The sequence below is a fragment of the Eurosta solidaginis genome, chromosome 1 (assembly GCF_040869045.1).
Source record: "Eurosta solidaginis isolate ZX-2024a chromosome 1, ASM4086904v1, whole genome shotgun sequence".
NCBI lineage: Eukaryota > Metazoa > Arthropoda > Insecta > Diptera > Tephritidae > Eurosta > Eurosta solidaginis.
In genome coordinates, this window is record NC_090319.1 from 87,770,104 (window position 1) to 87,791,159 (window position 21,056).

Below are 21,056 nucleotides of genomic sequence, written 5' to 3' on the forward strand. Positions count from 1 at the left end.
AATAATCTGTTCACTTCAAGCTGCTGGTTATGTGTTTTTTTTTTTTTTTGGTTATGTGTGTGACATATTATTCGTTGCATTCTATGTATGTGTGTATATGGCTTACTGTCGTTGTGTTATTTACCAACAGCATAGTGATGTCGGAAATGCAAATATTCGCCACAATAATAAAGAAATTAACCCAAGCAACTAACCTGAGATGAGGGGACAATATATGAGCACATCGCAGTTTTTATTAGACTATCCATTTGCATACGGAACTGCAAAGCCTACTAAATTTAATTGCGGACCGAACCAAGAACCCCACCATAGCAAGGGTCAACACTTCCTCCTAGTTCCAAAGGGTGGATCGCAAACTATCTGTTATCGGCAAGCAGCGGCCCAATTGAGGAATGTCACATCAAAACCAAAAAAAATTAAACATCTGTGGCATCGAGTGGTGTCCCTATCCTCACTTCTCTTTAATTTTTACATATCGAAGCTCCCTTCCCACAGTTACCATTGTGCCCTACACCTATGTCTGCACGATAGTGCTAAAAGGTACTGGCCTCTTCATTGATGAGCTTCACTGTAAAATTAACGACTATATCCCTAGTCTTCCCAGTTTTTGTTTACCCCTCAAAATTTGGCACTGTTATCGACCAAATACTCGTCGACCTTGTTTACAACGTGGGCGTGGCGAATGTCGACAATATTGGATAACACCCAATAGTGGCGTCCGATCAGGACCTGCATTTTGGGGAGCATGCAGGCGCAATTGTCCCTAGAAAAGCTCATAGCTTCACATAAAGCAATTGGCAAGCTGCTTTTACACTACGCGTCTCCGATATGGTCGCTGAGCATAAAAGAAACACACTGGAAGAAACTGCAGGCGCGCTCAGAACCTAGGAGGCGGGGCCTGTTGTTGTTGTTGTTGTAGCGGTAAGGACACTCCCCGAAGACCTTGGGGAGTGTTATCGAGTTGACGGTCCTTTGCCGGATGCATATCGGGTACGTGCCGGTACCAATCCCGACCATCTCGGGAACGATTTGTTATGACCACATGCGACCTTCTGGCCCACCCCTAGATCCATGAGGAGTTCGGGGTCGCCAGAGCCTCGGTTGTTAATGGAACAGGATTCGCCACGTATAGGTGAGGTTGACAATTGGGTTTGGAGAAGCTATATATTGCGCTGGCAACCTAAAAGGGCTGCGCTACACAAACCCCTTGAATCCGGTACTTTAGTCGCCTCTTACAACAGGCATACCTACCGGGGGTATATTCTAACCCCTTAACCTCCTGGGGGTCTCTTCAAATAGATGTCTGTTAGAATACCCAGGTTTCTGGGTATTCAACAGAAACGGTTTGTTAAGCATTTCATTTCTCTCCCAAATGGAGTACTCTCGCCGCAATGTGTAGACCGTTTTCTGGGGGCATAAGAAGACAGCCATTAGTGGTTCTGAAAGCGGAGTTTTGACAGGTATGATGTTGTTGTTGTTGTAGTAACGATAAAGACACTCCCCGGAGGTTTTGTGGAGTTTTATCGATGTTAATGGTCATTAGCCTGATAAAAAAAAAGATCCGGTTAGTTCCGGTAAGAAGCACCATTAAGGAACTAGCCCGACCATCTCGGGAACGATTAATTTGACCACATTAAACTTATCTATCGATATCCTTTAACGGAAGTACAAGGAAACTTGCACTTGCAACAGGGTTGGACAAAGAGACATGGGTGTTAGAGGCGTTGGTTCCATATTACAATTGAAAAGATGATTGGTGTCATGCAGGGCACCCATTAAGTGTGTTGGGGTTGGTTCTGGATAAGTAAGAGTTTAACCCATTGGAGTATCCAGATTAATGTTGCGCCAGATGGCCTCGCTTTTCCCTGGAAAATCTGCTTTGCTCAACTGCGAGTTTCGTTATTGGTCTTTGAGAACGGGGTTCGCTGTTTATGCTATTTTGGTGTAAACGGCTGAATTCTTGTGTGCCGGATTTCTTCATAGTGCTTGCGGATGTGATTCTCTATGTCACTGAAGATTGTTGTTGTTGTTGTTATGGCAGTGCTGAAGCTAGTCTCTTCAATAAATATTTCTCTTCTCCTCCTTTTCCGTTCTCTCTTCTTCCCTGGCCAACGCAACTTTCCCTGAAAGCACATTATCTTACTTTCAGCTTTGCTTTTCCCTCTTTTTAGCTATAGATTCCCTTTTGAGACATTCTTAACAAATGACGCACTTATCTGACAGAGCCAAGTATGAGATGAAAAGCTCTATGTAAACGACTGGGCTGTTAAATTCGCAATACAATTGATGCAGCCGCAAAAAAACAGCTTCTAACTTGTGAGAATAAAAAGAACCATGTTATTGTTGTTGTAGGGATAAAAACACTCCCGAAGGTTTTGGGGAGTATTATCGATGTTGATGGTCCTTTGCCGTATATAGATCCTGTATTTTCTGGTAACAAGCACCATTAAGGTACAAGCCCGACCATCTCGACAATTTAATGTTGAACCTTTTAGGCCACCACCCCCCCCCCCCTTCCCTCCCTCTACTTCCATGAGGAACTTGGCGTCGCCAGAGCCTCGGCTGCTAAAGAAACAGGAATCAAGAACAGTTCGATCATTTGGGTATTTTATTGGCCTCTTACGACAGGCATAGTTACTTGCCGCGGGTACATACATAACACACATACATACATATATTCAAACACATGAAGATGAGTGTTAAAATTTTTTTTTTCCGACTGAAATACTGAAAGAGCACTTCAGTGAAAAAATATGAAAACAAACAGTGGTTTCTTCGCTTCTGTTTTTTTGCCACAACAGTATGACAGCGCTGCCTCCAACCGAACATCACTTTCATTTCTAGTTCTTAATACATCTTCAAGTTTTTGTTAACTTCTAATTGGAAAGCGGACAGAAACAGCGTTAAGTACTTATATCGCAACAACAAAACGAACACATTCGGTGACAAAGACGATAGATACAGTTGATAGATACCGAAACAAAAACCTATAAAGATGAAGTCATGCTCAACAATTACTATAACGGGCAAATGAACAGCTGTACAGGCAAAATGAAGAGCAAGAGCCACGACGTGTTAAAAAATTAAGAAAATATTTGTACAATTTAATTTTAACAGGTTTTTGTTGCAAATGTTAATACGTGAATCTACAATCAAATTTATACAAAAATAGCGTATAAAAACAAATTGCCTAAAAATGTATATTTAAAATAAGTGTTGCCCTTTTATTTCGATTAATTCAGTTAGTTGATAATCATTCACCGAATCGGCGAATTACAGCCAGACAACTTTACGCTCGAATTCTCCAAGCGCCATTCCATCTTCTCTTAACACAGTCCCTGATTTCAAGCCGTACATAAGGGCGAGTGTGATTGAAGACGTATACACCTTTGATATTTATTTGTCATGGTCGGACAAACAGTCCGAGTAGTAATTATAGGCAAGAGAGAACCTAGTTGGATTTCTATAGGTACGACCGATCACAAATTGTCATCAATATTCTCTAACGGGAGTCCAAGGAAACTTGCTGTTTCAACAGGGGTGGACTATAATGAAAGGGGTGTTAGAGGCGTTGGTTCCACATTACAATTGAAGAGATGGTTGGTATCATGTGGGGACACATTGCAAGCGGGGCATACATTTTGTATGTCGGGGTTGATTCTGGATAGGTAAAAGTTTAGCCTGTTACAGTATCCAGAACGAAGTTGAGCTAGAGTGACTCGCGTTTCCCTGGGGAGTATGCGTTTCTCTTCCGCAAGTTTTGGGTACTGTTGTTTGAGTACTGGATTCACCGGGCAATTCCTGGGGGCCTACTCTGTATTGCGATACGAAAGAAAAATACGCGAAATCGCAAAATCGGCACTCTGTATCTTGACATTCGCATGCATATTTTGACATTCGCATTCACATTTTGCCCATTCGCAACTTTTCTCTCTTTTCGCATTGCCAGCACTCTGTATAGCGAAAGCGAATGTCAAACAGCAGTGATTTTCGCATTTTTCTTGCTACAACTAATAGGCATTCGCATTGTTCAAATATGTACATAAGTATTAATTGATGATTTTATAAATTGATATGTTTATATTCATTGTACATTCTTTTAAAAATATATAGGGCAACTCCAAAGACTAAACAAACACAAAAGCAACAATTTGAAATCCTAGTGGACTTCATGGCAACACACCCAGATTTGGCCAAAGAGTTACTTAAAACGCCCAGCGCAAAGACAACGGCCAATAATTTATGGAAGAGAGTAACTTCCCAACTAAATGCAACCCAACCAAAGCAACTCAATAAAAGTCCTAAAAGAGATAAATAACATGGGAATTACATTCAAAATAGAAAAAAAAGCTAAATTTTGCCAAAGAACAATTTGTCCATAATCCAAGAATGGACCGTGAGAATTTAAGAATAAAATTAACGGTCAATTCTTCCGGTTCAATTTCTGAACTGGGAGGATTTTGAACATTGAACATTATACAAATATTGTGCAGAGCACAACAAAAAATAAGCATTTGCACCACTTTTGTTAGAGCATAATGCAACTGTGTTGAAGCCAAAAGGCAGCGAAATCGACCTTTTAAAACACGAAAAACTCTCTCAATTAGTAATGCAGAAGTGGAGCGAATTTTCAGCACCATGGACAATGTTAAAACAAAGCAGCGTAACAGGTTACATTTAAAAATGTTAAATTCAATTTTGTATGTAAGGTATAGACTAAGGAAAGAAAATAAGTGCTGCCATGATTTACAAACGATCTCATTGAACTAATGAACAAATCAAATATTTATTGCAATTCATCAGATGATAAAGAATCCTGTGATATCGAAATATTTTAAGACATTATGTATATTTTTATCTCACACCTACTACCGTTTATACGTATATCCTGTTGCAAGCAGTGAAATAGTTGTAGCAGTAGTAGAGGAGTGGTCAAATGATTGACTTTAAAATATTTGTATAAAACACAGATTGCATCTGTAAATATATTTGGAGTAAAAATTAATTTGCATTTTTTACTAGATGTATAAATTGTTTAAAATGCTAAGATTCTTATGAAAAATGAATAAAATCCTCGAAAAGTTGCCTTTAATTTTTAGCTTTTTTTAGCTAAGAATTTTTTTAGCTTTTTTTTTGCCCATTTAGCTTCTTTTCTAAAAAACTTCTGGTAACACTGGGTCAGTGATACCTACTCAAGCAAAAAATAAGCGAATAATAAAAAAGCGACATTGTTAGCGATGCGATGGCGCTACACAGTTCCAATTACCTTTCACATCGCAATTTATTTTCGAATCGCAATACAGAGTAGGCCCCCTGGAATAAAGGTCCGACGCCTGTTTGTAGAGTTCACTGAGGACCTCCTTGTGTTTCTTGCTTCATACGGCTGAGTTCTCAGGTGCCGTATTTCCTCATAGTGCTTACGGAGATGACTCCTTAAGCCCCTAGACGGCGTTGACTTATCAGTCGGATGTCTGTTGGGATGCCCAGGTTTCTGGGTATTCAACAGCAACTGTTTGGTTACCATCTCATTTCTCTCGCTGATGGGGAGTATTCTCGCCTCATTATGTAGATGGTGTTCTGGGGACATAAGATGACAACCCGTGGCGGTTATGAGAGCAGTATTTTGGTAGGCCTGTAGCTTCTTCCAGTGAGTAGTTTTTAGGCTTGGCGACCATATAGGCGACGCGTAGCATGCAATCGGCTGGCCAATTGCTTTGTATGTGGTAATGAGCGTTTCTTTGTATTTTCCCCAAGTACTGCCAGCAAGGGATTTGAGGATTTTATTACGGCTCTGGATTTTCGGTACAATTGCGGCTGCATGATCACTAAAATGTAGATCCTGATCAAACGTCACACCCAAGATTTTGGGGTGTATGACAGTCGGTAGCGTAGTGCCATCCACGTGAATGTTCAAACTGGTCGACATATGGGACGTCCATGTTGTAAATAAGGTCGCGGAGGATTTAGTCGGTGATAATGCCAGGTTTCGCGAGGCGAAAAAACTGGAGAGATCAGGGAGGTAGCCGTTTGTTGCAAAGCTCATCGATCTGTGGGCCTGGGCCTGTGGCCATTATTGTGCAGTCATCGGCGTAGGAAACGATGGTGGCGAAGGTAGCTTAGATATGTAGAAATGCCGATGCCTGCCGATCACCCAGATAATTTGCGCTCCACCTTTTAAGACATGGGGGAAGGGTAGACCCTTCCAGGTCTTGCAGTAACGCGCCATGGTTGACCGTATCAAAAGCTTTTGATAGGTCTTGCGCAACGAGTACTGTTCAATTGTGGGGGTTTTGATTTAAACCGCAATTTATCTGGGCGCTTATGGCATTTAGCGTGGTGGTGTTGCTATGGAGTTTTCTGAAGGCATGCTGATGACAGGCTAGCTGCAAATTTGCCTTGAAGTAGGGGACAAAATGGCTTCAAGCGTCTTGGCTACTGGCGATAGGAGAGATAACGGGCGATATGACTCTCCTATGTTAGCTGGTTTCCCAGGCTTTAGTAGCGGGACCACCTTGGCCATTTTCCATTTTTCGGGAAGGACAAAGGTGGAAAGTGACAGGTTGAAGACATTTGCTAAATATTTAGAACCCTCTTTCCCTAGGCTTTTAAGCATCGGCATGGCTATGCCATCTGGGCCCACTGTTTTGGATGGTTTAGCATGACCGATGGCATCCTCAACCCCTTTGGCGGTGATGGTAATTGGTGACGCGCTGAATTTATGTTTATGTGCGTGTCTGTTGGCCCTCCATCTATCTTTGTCTACCGTAGAATCCATTATATATTGTCGGAAGAAAGCGCTCGTGCATTTTTTCGCATCCAACAGCACTTTATCGCCAAAGGCGATGGAAACTTTGTCATTGTTCCTAGACGGATTCGATAGGGACTTTACGGTGGACCAAATTTTACCTAAACCGGCAGAGAGGTTACAACCGCTTAGGTGCTCCTCCCATTTCGCCCGCTTGTGATCATCCCCAAGTAATATGATGCGTTGGTTTATATCCCTTCTTTGGGGGTCGCCGGGATCGAGCTGTCTTATAAGGTCACGTTCTCTCGCTAAATTTGCGGCCTCCGCCGGAAAGTGGGGCCGAATTTCGGGAATTCTACCGGTGGGAATGAAGCGAGCCGAGACCGATTCAATGACCTTGAGGAAAGCACGCTCTCTTTGGCGGGCTTCAGTCGGGATAGGGAGGGCGGCAAAGCGGCGGTACGCTCGAGCGAAATAAGTATAGGCAGGTTGTCTGATGCCTATGTTACCTTCGGCTGCCAGTTGACGCAGTTTACGAGTTCTGCGCTCACGATTGAAATATCCGGCGAACTGTGACAGCTTCCTACCATACGTGTGGGGGCGTCTCCGTTTATTGTGCAGAACGTCGTTTCTTCTATTTGATCCGCCAAAATCTCACCCCTACTGTCCGCCCGCAAGTTTGGATGCCATAGATCGTGATGGGCATTGAAATCGCCTAAGATGATGCGATTATTGTCAGTGTGTAAGGCGCTGATATTATGGCGGTATCCATTGGGGCAACAGGTGGCAGGAGGGATGTAGATGTTGATGATTTCTAGGTTTGCATCGCCTGACCGGACAGATAAGCCTTGACGTTCTAAGACACTGTCCCTGCGGCCGATGTCAGGATCAAGTGTATGATATTGCACAGAGTGATGTATGATAAACGCGAGGCCGCCTCCATTTCCGCTCTCGCGATCTTTTCTGTGGACATTATACCCAGAACAGGTCTGCAGAGCAGATCTTGCTGTGAGTTTAGTCTCTTGAATCGCAGCAATGCGGATGTTGTGCCGCTTCATGAAATCGACTATCTCCTTGATCTTCCCAGTTAATCCATAACAGTTTAACTGCAGAATTCTGAAGTGCATGGGGGAGACGTCGTCACTCTGGGAGTAAGTGACGGGTGACTACGCCTGGGTTGTGGAAGGCTAGGACGCAACTGCTGTTGTGGCCCTGGGACTGGACGTCCTTGGGTAAGCATTGGGGTACCCGGTATATCTAGGAAAGTGGCACGGGACGCCCTAGGGCGTGAACAGCAAGGAGCCACAAAAGATTTATAGAAGTTACGTGGACGTCTGATTTTGGGATCTAGCCCAGAACAACCTGTCCGATGGAACAATCCCTTACATAAGACACACTGAAAAGAGTATGACCGTCCTAAATAGATTATTTTCAGGCAGATGCAGCAAAACCATTTCTCAGGACCGGGGGCAGGAGACGGACCCGGATTGGGTTCGATACCTTCCCGGAGCAAGAGAATATAGAGCAGTCCCGCTGCAAGGAGCTGCTGGGAGGATACCAATGTGTGGGAGTGACGCAACAAATTAAATGGGGTTATACTGGAATGACAGTCCTTGGTCGGGAAAAATTCCGGGTCGCTCCGGTACGTAGAACCGACTGTCTTGGGAAGCGCTGCCTTTTCTTTCTTTGTTCTTTTTTTATTATTCTTGTAGCGATAAACCCACACAGCCCGAACGTTTTGGGCGTATTATCGATTATTGTTCTTTGCCGCACTTTTTTGCGGTATATCTCGGAAACTGGGACCATTAGGCTACTAGCCCGACTCGGTGAAGATTTGGTATGACTATGTCAATCCTCTAGTTCTGCCGACTTTCGTCGGCTCTTACGACAGACGTGCCTACCGCAGGAATTTTCAAGCCCCCTTAACTATCTTATAGAGTTCTTCACAGTTTCAATTTACAGTTGTCAACATTGTTGTGGCTACCAATGAGCGGAAATGCGATTTTTACCAGACCGTCATTATAGTTACATCATTGCATGCAAAACAATGCCAATCAATTCGCGCACAAATCACAAAAAATTTACAAAAGTAAAAAAATAGATGTTGCGGCTTGGACAATTGTAAGCAATATTTCATGTTTGTTGAACCGTTTTGGTAGAACCGGCTGAGAATTGGGATTTAAGTTTTTGCAAGGAAATAAGCCGTATTTTAACACAGACGATGGCAGGCGACTTAAGTGAACTATTTCAGGTGTTTCGGTGGTGGCTGTTGTTCTTGTAGCGATAAGAAATACTTAAGGATTAGTAGGTTAGAGGGCTTCAAATATAGCCAAAGCAGGTATTCCTGTCGTGAGAGGCGACTAAAAATATAGTAAAATCAGGTTGTTTGCAGATGATGCGCTACTTGAAGTAAATGAAACGGACATTTCAATAGCAAGGAGCAAAATGCAAGAAGATTTGGTCTCATTGTATAGATGGCTTTGCATTAATAAACTCAAGCTTAACGTTAAAAAAACTAAGTTCATGGTTTTATCTAGGACGACCAATAAATAATCACTTAATTTAGATCTAAAAATAATGAATACGAGCATTGAGGATGTCAAAATATTTAAGTACTTAGGGATCCTGATTGACAATAAACTGAGGTTTACGGATCATATTGATTATATTGTTGCCAAAATGGGCCAAAAATTGGATTTTGGAAGAGATCATGTAAACTTATTAGTAAGAAATATAAGTTGAAAGTTTATAGATCCATCATAGAACCGCACTTCTTATATTGCCCTACAATATTCTTTATTGCCAATGAAACACAAGTAGACAGGTTACAAATTATGCAAAACAAGGCTATGAGATTTATATTGAAAGTGAGGTACGACACTTCCATAAAGAGTATGATTGATGCACTAAACTGGTTGAGTGTGAAACAGTTGATATTTTACCATAGAATGAAATTTGTATTTTATATTAAGCATGGTAAATTACCAGCCTACCTAAGTGAAAAACTTGTTTATGTGAATGAAACCCATTCTTAAATAATCAGGGAAAATAATAATTTTAGATTACCTCTTCTCAAAACAGAAATGGACAAGCAAAATATATTTTACAAAGGCCTGAAATGTTTTAATGAACTCCCTAATCATGTAAAAATTGTGAAAACTTAAACACCTTCAAAAAAAGTTTATTAGAATATTGCAAAACCCTTCCAATAAGATAAAATATTTTGTATCTGTATTTCATGTTACTGATCTTTGAGCGTACATGGCAATCCAAATAGAACAGAGGAACCGTATGCATCAGGTCAAATACAAATATCACTCGCAATCAAATTGGGAAAGAATTCCTGAAAATATCGTCCCAGACAAACAGTTGGAGTGTTCATGTGAATCACGTATATTCCTACAACAATGATATATTATAATTATGTTTACATAAAAGCTGGTACAGGGAAGATTGGAAACACGTCCTTTCCAACCGTCCGATAAGAGTGGCTCATTCTGCTGAGCTGCTAGCTTTTGGGTTGACCGGAATCAAATGCATTCCGACAGCATAAATAATAAATCTGTGTAATCATACGTCTTGGGTAGGGCAGGATTGAGAACACGTCCGCAATATATAGCTTCTCCAACCCAATTGTCAACATCACCTACCGGTGGCGAATCCCGTTTATTTAGCAGCAGAGGGTCACTCGACCCCAAGTTCCCCATATATATAGCGGATGGGAGGGCGGTATGGCCTAGAAGGATCCATGTGGTCATACTAAATCGTTCCCGAGATGGCCAGGCTACTACCTTAACGGTGGTTGTGACCAGTTCGTATCGGATATATACGCAAAGGCTTCGAGGAGTATCTTTATCGTTAATACAACAACAACAACCCGACAAAGGACCATCAACATCGATAACACTCCCCAAAACTTTCGGGGAGTATTTTGGTGGTAGCGATCTTTAGTTATATTGACAAAGAACATTTTTCAGTCTCGAAATGGTTTTGAAGTTTTCCCGAAATGACACCTAAAATAATCCCGAAGTGATCCTGAAATTATTCCGAATTGAATTATCCGGTATGTCTGCTTCCTATGGGAAAAAACTATAAGTCCATGATTTAAGGGAGAAAATGAGAAGTTAAGCTTTCACTGCCGTTTTATGTTTTATAAGTTTGGCTTTTAATCACTCTTAAAATAAATATGTATATGTACTTGTTGTCGCTGGCCTTTCATATGTATACAAACATATGCGAAATCCAATAGCGTAAAAATATAAAATTTTCCTTAAATGATTTTATTGCTATAATGCAAAGTATGTATATATGTGTCACGGGTAGGACAGCTTTTTTCATTGGTGGAACATGTTGAAGCATTCAATAAATTTGTTAATATTAAGATTCCAAAGTTCAAACTGTAGTTCATGCCGTATTTTGATAAATATTTCAAATGAACTTAATTAGTTAATATCTGTATTAGGAATATGGGCATCAGAAATTCTAACATCTGTTATTGCTTACTTGTCACGGGTGGTGTGACTTATGTACCTACATCATTGTTGAATAATTTCTTAACAACTTCACCGAAGTCATAACTGAATTGTTGGACAATTTAAAACTAGTCTCTAACGCTGCATACAAATTTTGAAAAAAAGACAAGGTTTTGTAAATACATTTGTAGAATAAATGTTGTATTTTTAGCTGTTCTTCGAAGGTTTTTACAACATGGCTTACCACAATTTTTCCAGTGTTATAAGAAAATTATCCCCGCACCAAGGTTCACTTTTTCATGGAACCTCCTATGTGTATTAAACCTACTTTCATTTACAAAACTTGAGCTTAAATAATAAATGTGGGTAATCCTGTGTTCTTTTGCAACTGTATGAAACTTATGTAAAAGTTCTCATATCCAGTTAGAGTGGATCCGCAAAAATCAAAACAAACAAATAAGTACATGAGTACATACATATGTATTGCATTGTACATACATATGTATGTATGTATGTCATCTTTGGTATGTATAGCCATAACTCAAAATCTCACTTACCGCACCATCAGCAGCCGGTGAATTCTCATGTATTTCATAGATTACATGCGGCGGTCCAGTGGTACCCAACAGCGAGAACCCAAAACCGGAATGTTCATTACGCCGCAAAACCACTTTCAGTTCCTCAGCGGCCATTATTATTTTTATGCCTCAGCTGAAGCAAACAAACCAAAAAGTTAATGGAAAAATCCTGCCGTTTTGATATTGTTATAACAAATTCAGCAAACGTATGTATGTACGTACCACACCTAGGGCTAGCGCTAATGTAGTCACAAAATATAAACCCGAGTTTTTTGGAAGTTTAACTTGATGGTATTTATTCTTGTTTATCTTGTTATAACTTCCCACCAATAAAAGGGCATTAACGGCCCCACTGTTTCAAGCAAACATTCGAATAACTTCAAGTTTGCTTATTATTTAATTTATTATTCAATTTCTATTGCACCAACCCGTATAAAGAAAGTGACATCAGTCTTGTTCGCCTTCACCGTCGCAGTCAACGTCACTGTCGTCAAAGGTGGCGTCGCAGGGTTTGCGGCTACATAGCTTTTATGTCTTTCATATGCAAGTTTGCAATTGCAACACCTTTAATAAACGCTGTTGTTGTTGCGACTGTGTTCTTATTCTGCCCTTTCAATTGTCTGCCTTCGTGCTATCTATCTTCAAGCTTGCATTTACGCCTTCGCCACTTTATTACTTTTATTGACTTTTGATATCCTTTTTTTATTGTTCTTCGCAGAGTTTAACCAATTTTTAGCAATCGTCATTAACTTGGATCTTTCTTTTTTATGTAGCTATGAACTTTCGTGTGGATGATTCTGTAGTGTTTTGACTACTTGCTGACTTAAAATTTTGGGCTTGGTCGAATTGCTGCCGCAGTTAACGGCGCTGCTTGCGTCGGAAACTAAGTGTTGGTCGTAGCCGAAATTGTTGGTGTTTGTTGAGACAGCCGATAGCAAAATAATAAAAACAACCACAAACACAGCCAACAAAATTTGTTATTGCTTTTTTAACTCGCGAGATACTACGATCCTACGGTAGCTTTTTTACCAGTCTTGCTTTGCTCTGCTTCTCTTTTTCACATATTACACCGCATTCATTGCACACACTTTCACGGCGTATACACAACTCATACAAACATCAAAATATTATGTACCAACAAACAGCAACGATGGCGCATCGTAGTGACTGGAAGAACTTGTACACCAGCAGTTTCTTCGTTCGCTTGCAGGCTCGTTTATGCAGTTTGATTTTGTTTTGGTACCTTACATAAACACATCCAAAATAATAAAAATTTATAAAAGCAAATTAGGATAATATGCACGTTTAAATCAACTTCAGTGTAACATCCAATTCTGATTTTCCTTTTTTAATGTTATATTATTTAAGTACCTTCTGACTTTACTCTTTCACATCACCACTTTTCACACTCCCAAATACACTTTACTAAACTTTTATATAAATATACGTATGTATTCATATCGCGAAATCTTGCCAACACATTCATTTATATACTTTTATCATTTTTTCATAAAGTGTTATATACACTTTTTCTTCAACTAATATCTTCCAATTCGAATTCAATTTGCACAATGGTTAGTCCAACAACGGGTTTGATTCACCATAATAACGCCGATTGCCGCCGCTGTTCGTGTCGATGTGCTTCGTCTACTTAGCAGACTTGTCGTCTACGTACACGTCGACGTTAACGAAACGTCGCAGTTGTCATCGTTACTGCGCCGTTTTCATAGAGTTCGCGTAGGTATCCTATCACTTCCCCACAAATGCGTGAATTTAAATTTTCGCTTTATATTTCACTTATCTACACTGTTTAGAATGAACACAAACAGTTTAAGAGTTAAAATTTTGCTTTATGATACCACTTATGTTCCTTATTTATGCACTTTTCACAACTTAAAACCACTGAATTAGCTACGCCACAAAAATGCTTGCGTCGTATTCAACTTCTTTGACAGGAATGTCAGCAAAATTCGCCGTCGCGACCAATCGGCAAATTGCTGTCGTTACACGGGTTGCCCTATTGCGGTATGTACAAGTGGGAGGGAATATTTGCCGGTAAATTTACATAAATTTGAAATATTTATGCTAATTTGAGTACAAAATTGTTCTAATAAGTAAAAGCTGCGTCCAAATTGGACGCAATAAGCTAATTTGACAATTGCAAATTTGCGTGCAACAGAAATAAACACAAAATTATGTACGAATGAGTGCAACACTGCGTGAGAGTTGACAAATATCCGTGTACCCGTGATATTGTCACAGCTACTGAAATATCACAGTACACTTCAGCGACAGCTTAAGGAATATTCGTGACTGATTGCCTGTGACAGCTTTTATTTCCCGTTACCAAACACAGACTCAAACATAGCTCTCATCACAGGAACAAATTGCTTCTATGCTATAAACCAATACAATGAGCATGTTACTTATCTGCGACTGAGTAACAGTAGATGTCCCAAAAAATTAGGCAGAGTTTATTATTCGCAACACTATCCGCAGGGAAAAATTTGAAACTGAGGTAATTCTATATGGCAGCATGACACTGCTAATACACGTCCAAAAATATCGAGAAGGGTGTCAGAAGACTCGTATTGACCTCGACAACAATAATCCGAAGGCTGAAAATAAAAATTTTAGCTCGTTCAAAAAATATTAACGAAAAACCGGAAAATGGCCCCGGAGGACTCAGAAACCGGTTTGGAGACCAAAACTATATCCGCGCAAAACACTTATGTTCACAATTTTTTTGTGGGTATCACAAAATCTTCAAAAATACAACAACCACATGAAAATTTTCAATTTCTTTGGCAAATATCTGTTGACAGATCCAAAATTTTTATATTTTGCCTTCGGATTATTGTTGTCGGGGGCAATACGCGTCTTTTGACGCCTCTCTCGATATTTTTGGACGCGTATTAGCAGTGTCATGCTGTCGTATAGAATCACCAAAACTGATTCCTGTTGGCGGGGTATTTTTTTTTTTTCAGTGATAGTCACGGTTAAAAGCCGCTGTGACTAGGCGATCACAATCACAAATAACATTGTTCCTCAAAAGTCACGTGACCGGCCAACAATAATCTGCGTTCTTCACATGGCGGAACGTTACAAGGTGGCAGCATGGTGACATACCTACAAACATAAATAAAAATTTCATGTACTTTGTTTTTGTAAATTCGATGGACAAATGTCAAAATCGTACTGCGCCGGAAGTTGAAGTATCAAATCAAATAAAAAAGTTTTTAATCAGCTGTCCCATGCTGCCACCTTGTATCGTTGCGCCATGGTTCTTCATTAAGGCTCCATTACTGATACTTAGCATAGACTTCCCTGCAAAAATCGCGAGTACTCCATGCATGCATGTATGGAGTACTCGCTATGGACCAACCGAGTACTCCAAAATTAACCACAATTCATACAAAAAATATGGTCTAATTAACATTGCGATGTCCTAGGACTGGGCCAACAGTGCATGTTACTGATTACTCAAAACTTGGCAACACTTAACTTGACTTAGAAGTCTGTTGAATTTTGATTTTCTATGTAATTTCTTAGTGACGTTTACATTTTGAGATGCCATTTCTTTGTTTCCATGTCATATTGACATTTTGTCATACAAATTGACATTTATTTAAAAGTAAATTTCAAACCTGATTATGATGCCAGATTGTATGCGCTAAGTGGAGTATAATCGTGGCTAAGTTGCCAAGTTTACGCCAAGTCAGTAATGCAGCCTTTAAGGCTCCATTACTGATACTTAGCATAGACTTGACTTGGCTTGCGAACTGTCACTTACAGTTCTGTTAAATGAACATTGCATGTTACTGATTACTCAAAACTTAACTTGACTTAGAAGCCTGTTGAATTTTGATTTTCTATGTTAGTTCTAAGTGACGTTTACATTTTGAGATGCCGTTTGTTTCCATTTCATTTTGACATTTTGTCATACAAATTGACATTTATTTAAAAATAAATTTCAACGCTGATTATGATGCCAGATTTTATGCGCCAAGTGGAGTATAATCGTGTCTAAGTGCCAAGTTTACGCCAAGTCTATGCTAAGTATCAGTAATGGGGGCTTTACTCTTCACAAGTGGTTGCCACTAAATTGAGATAGTGAATGGTAATAATACCCCTATTACGGTTTACACCTCAATTTAGTGGTTTTGTAATTAATGGCCCTATTACCATTTACAACTAAACTTAGTTGGCTAGTAATTAAAACAACCAACTTGAAGACAACTCAACTCCTGTTTGGGGTAATAGTCTAGTTGAGGGGTCGACTGCTGATACGCTACCAAAAATATAAAGAGAGATGTCAAACGACGCGTCTTAACATCAGTATTAATAATCCGAAGGCGCAAAATAAAAATTTTGCAATAACAATTACATGGCTCAAGTATCCTTGTGCCAATTACCAATCTGCACAAGGATTTGCCTGTTGTGTGCACTGGTTGCGCTGTTTGCGCAGAGAACTGCGGTAAAATCAAAACGATTTTGATATTTACGCATGTCTACAAATATTGCACATGCTTTTAAGCTATTGCATAGATTTTATCACGGGCTTGGAGACTAAATCAAAAAAAAGAAACGTACGGATATTTGTCAAAAAAAGGTTCGAAAAAGGTTCGGTGTTAGCAACAGCTCAAGTACATAAAATTGGATCTCTGTCATAAAGTTAAAGTTAAAGTTAATGTTAAAGTTAAAGTTAAAGTTAAAGTTAATGTTAAAGTTAAAGTCAAAGTTAAAGTTAAATTTAAAGTGAATGTTAAAGTTAAAGTTAAGGTTAAAGTTAAAGTCAAAGTTTAAGTTAAAGTGGAAGTTAAAGTTAAGGTGAAAGTTAAAGTTAAAAAAAATAAAGTTAAAGTTAAATTTAAAGTGAATGTTAAAGGTAAAGTGAAAGTTAAAGTTAAAAATAAAGTTAAAGTTAAAGTGAATGTTAAAGTAAAAGTGAAAGTTAAAGTTAAAAATAATTAAGGTTAAAGTTAAAGTTAATGTTAAAGTTAAAGTCAAAATTTAAGGTCAAGTTAAATTTAAAGAGAATGTTAAAGTTAAAGTGTAAGTTAAAGTAAAGTTAAAGTTAAAGTTAAAGTGAAAGTTAAAGTTAAAGTTAAAGTGAATGTTAAAGTTAAAAATAAAGGTCAAGTTAAAGTGAATGTTAAAGTTAAAGTGAAAGTTAAAATTAAATTTAAGGTTAAAGTTAAAGTTAAAGTTAGAGTTAAAGTTAAAGTTAAAGTAAAGTTAAAGTTAAAGTTAACGTTAAAGTGAATGTTAAAGTTAAAGTTAAGGTTAAGGTTAAAAATAAAGTTAAAGTTAAAGTGAAAGTTAAAGATAAAGTTAAAGTTAAAGTTCAAGTAAAGGTTATAGTCAAAGTTAAAGTTAAAGTGGAAGTTAAAGTTAAATATGATCATATGTATTTAATTAGCGAGCTTTGCTCATATTGCTTTATACAATGGTTTTTGTAATTGATATTAGAGAAAAATTGTAAGTTTACAAACGGCGATGGTTACTAGGACATGTTTCTGAATTTCACTTCTTCATCAGCTAGATTTTCGGGAGCTGAACGTTGAACTCGAATCTCCAATATTCATATCAGTGCAAAGTTAGATGCCTTTAGCTGCTAAGCCATATGAATGTCCCGTTGTTCGCTGTACAATTGGTCTCTAAGAGTTGCCTTTTTGTTTATATTCCTTTTGATCATCATGTAGGCACATACACTCTGTATGTAGTTTATTCCTAATGGTGTGGATATGATTTTTAGGAGCGCTTTTGTTACTAAGCTTTCAAAAGCGCGCCTAAAAATCATATCCACACCATTAGGAATAAACTACATACAGAGTGTATGTGCCGACATGGTGATCAAAAGGAATAAAAACAAAAGTTAAAGTTAAAAATAAAATTAAAGTTAAAGTGAATGTTAAAGTTAAAGTGAAAGTTAAAGTTAAAGTTAAAAATAAAGTTAAAGTTAAAGTGAAAGTTAAAGGTAAAGTTAAAGTGAATGTTAAAGTTAAAGTTAAAGTTAAAGTTAAAGTGAATGTTTTTTTTTTCTTCTCGCGCCTGCATGGCAACAGCAGCTCTACTTGCTTGCGATCCGTTGTCATATATTGTTTTCTTTCCTCAACGAGAAGATATATCGGTATATTTCCCGCAACGATCAGGACAGCTTCAGCTGATACCGTGCGGTAAGCCGAAGATATTCGCAGCGCCCCTCTGCGTTGGACTGAGGTGAGGGCGACTCGGTTCTTCCGGTATTTCATCGCGTTCGCCCAGATTTCTGCACCATATAAGAGTATATGATCCGAGGCTGATGCAAGCAACTTCCTTGTGCATGGCTTTGGGCCACCTGTGTTTGCCATTAATTTACTCAACTGCGCTATTATGCGCGCAGCTCTTTCGCAGGCCCCTCGTATGTGATCCGAGAAGTTGAGTTTGCTGTCTAACCTCACTCCCAGATATTTCGTTGAAGCGAGTGTTTCTATTGGCTGGTCCCCAACCATCATGTTCCTGGTAGTGGGACTACGTCTCTTTGTGAGGATGACGATCTCCGTTTTGGCTGTTGCTAACTGGAGACCGTGCTCAGCCATCCACCTATTTACATTACGCATAACCTGGTTTAATTTTAGCTGTGACAGCTCGCAGCTTGGTGCTGTTATCACAGCTGCCACGTTGTCTGCAAAGGCAACGAGGAAGGTGCTTTCTGGCATGTCTAATCGAAGAAGACTGTCGTAAGTTATATTCCAGAGATCGGGACCTAGTACCGAACCCTGGGCTTCTCCACCTGTTATTTTTACCTTTTTTTGACCGTGAGTACTTTCATATATTAGATACCTCTCTCTTAGGTAGTCCCTTAAAATTTCTAACAAATATTGCGGTACTTTGAAAGTGCTTTCTAGTGCCTCAAGCATGTCCTCCCACCTAGCTGAGTTAAAAGCGTTTTTGACGTCCAGCGTGGCCAGCAACACTATAGGTCTTGCTCTGTGGCACGCTGTCTCGGCTTTCTTGACTGCATCTATAACTTCTGCTATGGCATCGATTGTGGAGTGCCCCTTCCGAAAACCATGCTGTCTGGGCGACGTCCTCCGGCGTCCTGTAACGCTCTGGTGAGGCGTTGCTTCAGGAGACTCTCCATCAATTTCCCTGCTGTGTCCAACATACATAGGGGACGGTAGGATGATGGAGAGTTGGGATCTCCTTTCCCTTTTGGAATGAGAACCAGTCGTGCTGTCTTCCATATGGTGGGGAAAGTTCTTTCTTCGAGACATTTGTTGTACATGTGCAACATAAGTTCTGGGCAGTCGTTTGCAGCTAGTCTAATTGCCTCCGCGGGTATTCCGTCGGGCCCAGATGCTTTCTTAGGTTTCATAGTTCGCACGGCAGTTTTAAGCTCTTCTTCTTGGAATGGTTCCACGTTGCGATCTTCATAGGTAAGTTAAGGTTAAAGTTAAAGTTAAAGTTAAAGTTAAACTTAAACTTAAAGTTAAAGTTAAAGCTAAAGTTAATGTGAAAGTTAAAGTTAAAAATAAAGTTAAAGTGAATGTTAAAGTAAAAGTGAAAGTTAAAGTTAAAAATAAAGTTAAAGTTAAGGTTAAAGTTAAAGTTAAAGTAAAAGTTAAAGGTAATGTTAAAGTTAAAGTTAAAGTCAAAATTTAAGGTCAAGTTAAATTTAAAGTGAGTGTTAAAGTTAAAGTAAAAGTTAAAGGTAAAGTTAAAGTAAAGTTAAAGTTAAAGTCAAAGTTAAAGTGAAAGTTAAAGTTAAAGTGAATGTTAAAGTTAAAGTGAATGTTAAAGTTAAAGTTAAAAATAAAGTTAAAGTTAAGGTTAAAGTTAAAGTTAAAGTTGAAGGTAAAGTTAAAGTTAAAGTAAAGTTAAAGTTAAAGTGAATGTCAAAGTTAAAGTGAAAGTTAAAGTTAAAGTTAAGGTTAAAGTTAAAGTCAAAGTTAAAGTTAAAGTGGAAGTGAAAGTTAAAGTTAAAGTTAAAAATAAAGTTAAAGTTAAAGTGAAAGTTAAAGTGAATGTTAAAGTTAAAGTGAAAGTTAAAGTTAAAAATAAAGTTAAAGTTTAGGTTAAAGTTAAAGTTAAAGTTAAGTTTAAAGTTAAAGTTAAAGTTAAAGATAAAGTTAAGATACAGTTAAAGTTAAAGTTAAAATTAAAGTTAAAGTGAATGTTAAAGTTAAAGTGAAAGTCAAAGTTAAAAATAAAGTTAAAGTTAAAGTGAATGTTAAAGTTAAAGTGAAAGTGAAAGTTAAAGTTAAGGTTAAAGTTAAAGTCAAAGTTAAAGTTAAAGTGGAAGTTAAAGTTAAAGTGAAATTTAAAAATAAAGTTAAAGTTAAAGTGAATGTTAAAGTTAAAGTTAAAAATAAAGTTAAAGTTTAGGTAAAATTAAGGTTAAAGTTATAGTTAAAGTTAAAATTAAAGATAAAGTTAAAGTTAAAAATAAAGTTAAAGTTAAAGTGAATGTTAAAGTAAAAGTGAAAGTTAAAGTTAAAAATAAAGTTAAAGTTAAAGGTAATGTTAAAGTTAAAGTCAAAATTTAAGGTCAAGTTAAATTTAAAGTGAATGTTAAAGTTAAAGTAAAAGTTAAAGTTAAAGTAAAAGTTAAAGTAAAGTTAAAGTAAAAGTTAAAGTAAAGGTAAAGGTAATGTTAAAGTTAAAGTCAAAATTTAAGGTCAAGTTAAATTTAAAGTGAATGTTAAAGTTAAAGTTAAAGTTAAAGTGAAAGTTAAAGTTAAAGTTAAAGTGAATGTTAAAGTTAAAGTTAAAAATAAAGTTAAAGTTAAGGTTAAACTTAAAGTTAAAATTAAAGGTAAAGTTGTAAGGCAACCCTTATGATAAGTGTTGAGTGACCATAACATCAATCATTAAATATTAACCACGTCAATTTTTTTTGACCACACCAATCACTCACCATGAGGGTTACCTTCATAAACGTCACTTCGAATGACGCCAATTAATTTCGCGCATTCAACTCGTCAAGAAGCAAAGTTTTCAGCAGCTCACATATATATATATATACATATATATTAAATTTTCTAAGTTTGTGAACATTTTTTATATTCAGTAAAATAAAATTTCAAAAGAATATATTTAAAGAGTAAAGTTCATCAGTTTCTTGTTTTGGTATTAGAAGCAGTGTATGTGCGAGAAGTCTACGCAATTAATATTGTGTGCTTTACTTAAGTTGCGCTAAAGCGTTTGGGCGATAACCTGCGTCAACTACGACGCAAGAATAAAGATGACCACGATGGTCATCTTACATGGCGACCG

The 21,056-nt window shown here is 38.1% G+C and overlaps 1 protein-coding gene across 6 annotated transcripts in view; it reads right to left on the minus strand.

The window, feature by feature from the left end:
- The window catches only part of Efa6 (Exchange factor for Arf 6), a 340,573-nt gene extending 326,695 nt beyond the window's left edge, over positions 1-13,878 (minus strand). For 4 of the 6 annotated variants that reach the window (XR_010948411.1, XR_010948413.1, XR_010948414.1 and 1 more), the window contains exon 1: positions 11,775-13,877. Coding sequence is in view for 1 of the 6 variants with exons in the window: in XM_067759023.1 (XP_067615124.1) it covers positions 11,775-11,909 (135 nt within the window). In the remaining 5 variants the exon portion in view is untranslated. Of the gene's footprint in view, positions 1-11,774 lie in introns of all 6 variants that reach the window. The other 2 variants (XR_010948410.1, XM_067759023.1) reach the window with 2 other exon arrangements.
- Between the last annotated feature and the right edge of the window lie 7,178 nt (positions 13,879-21,056).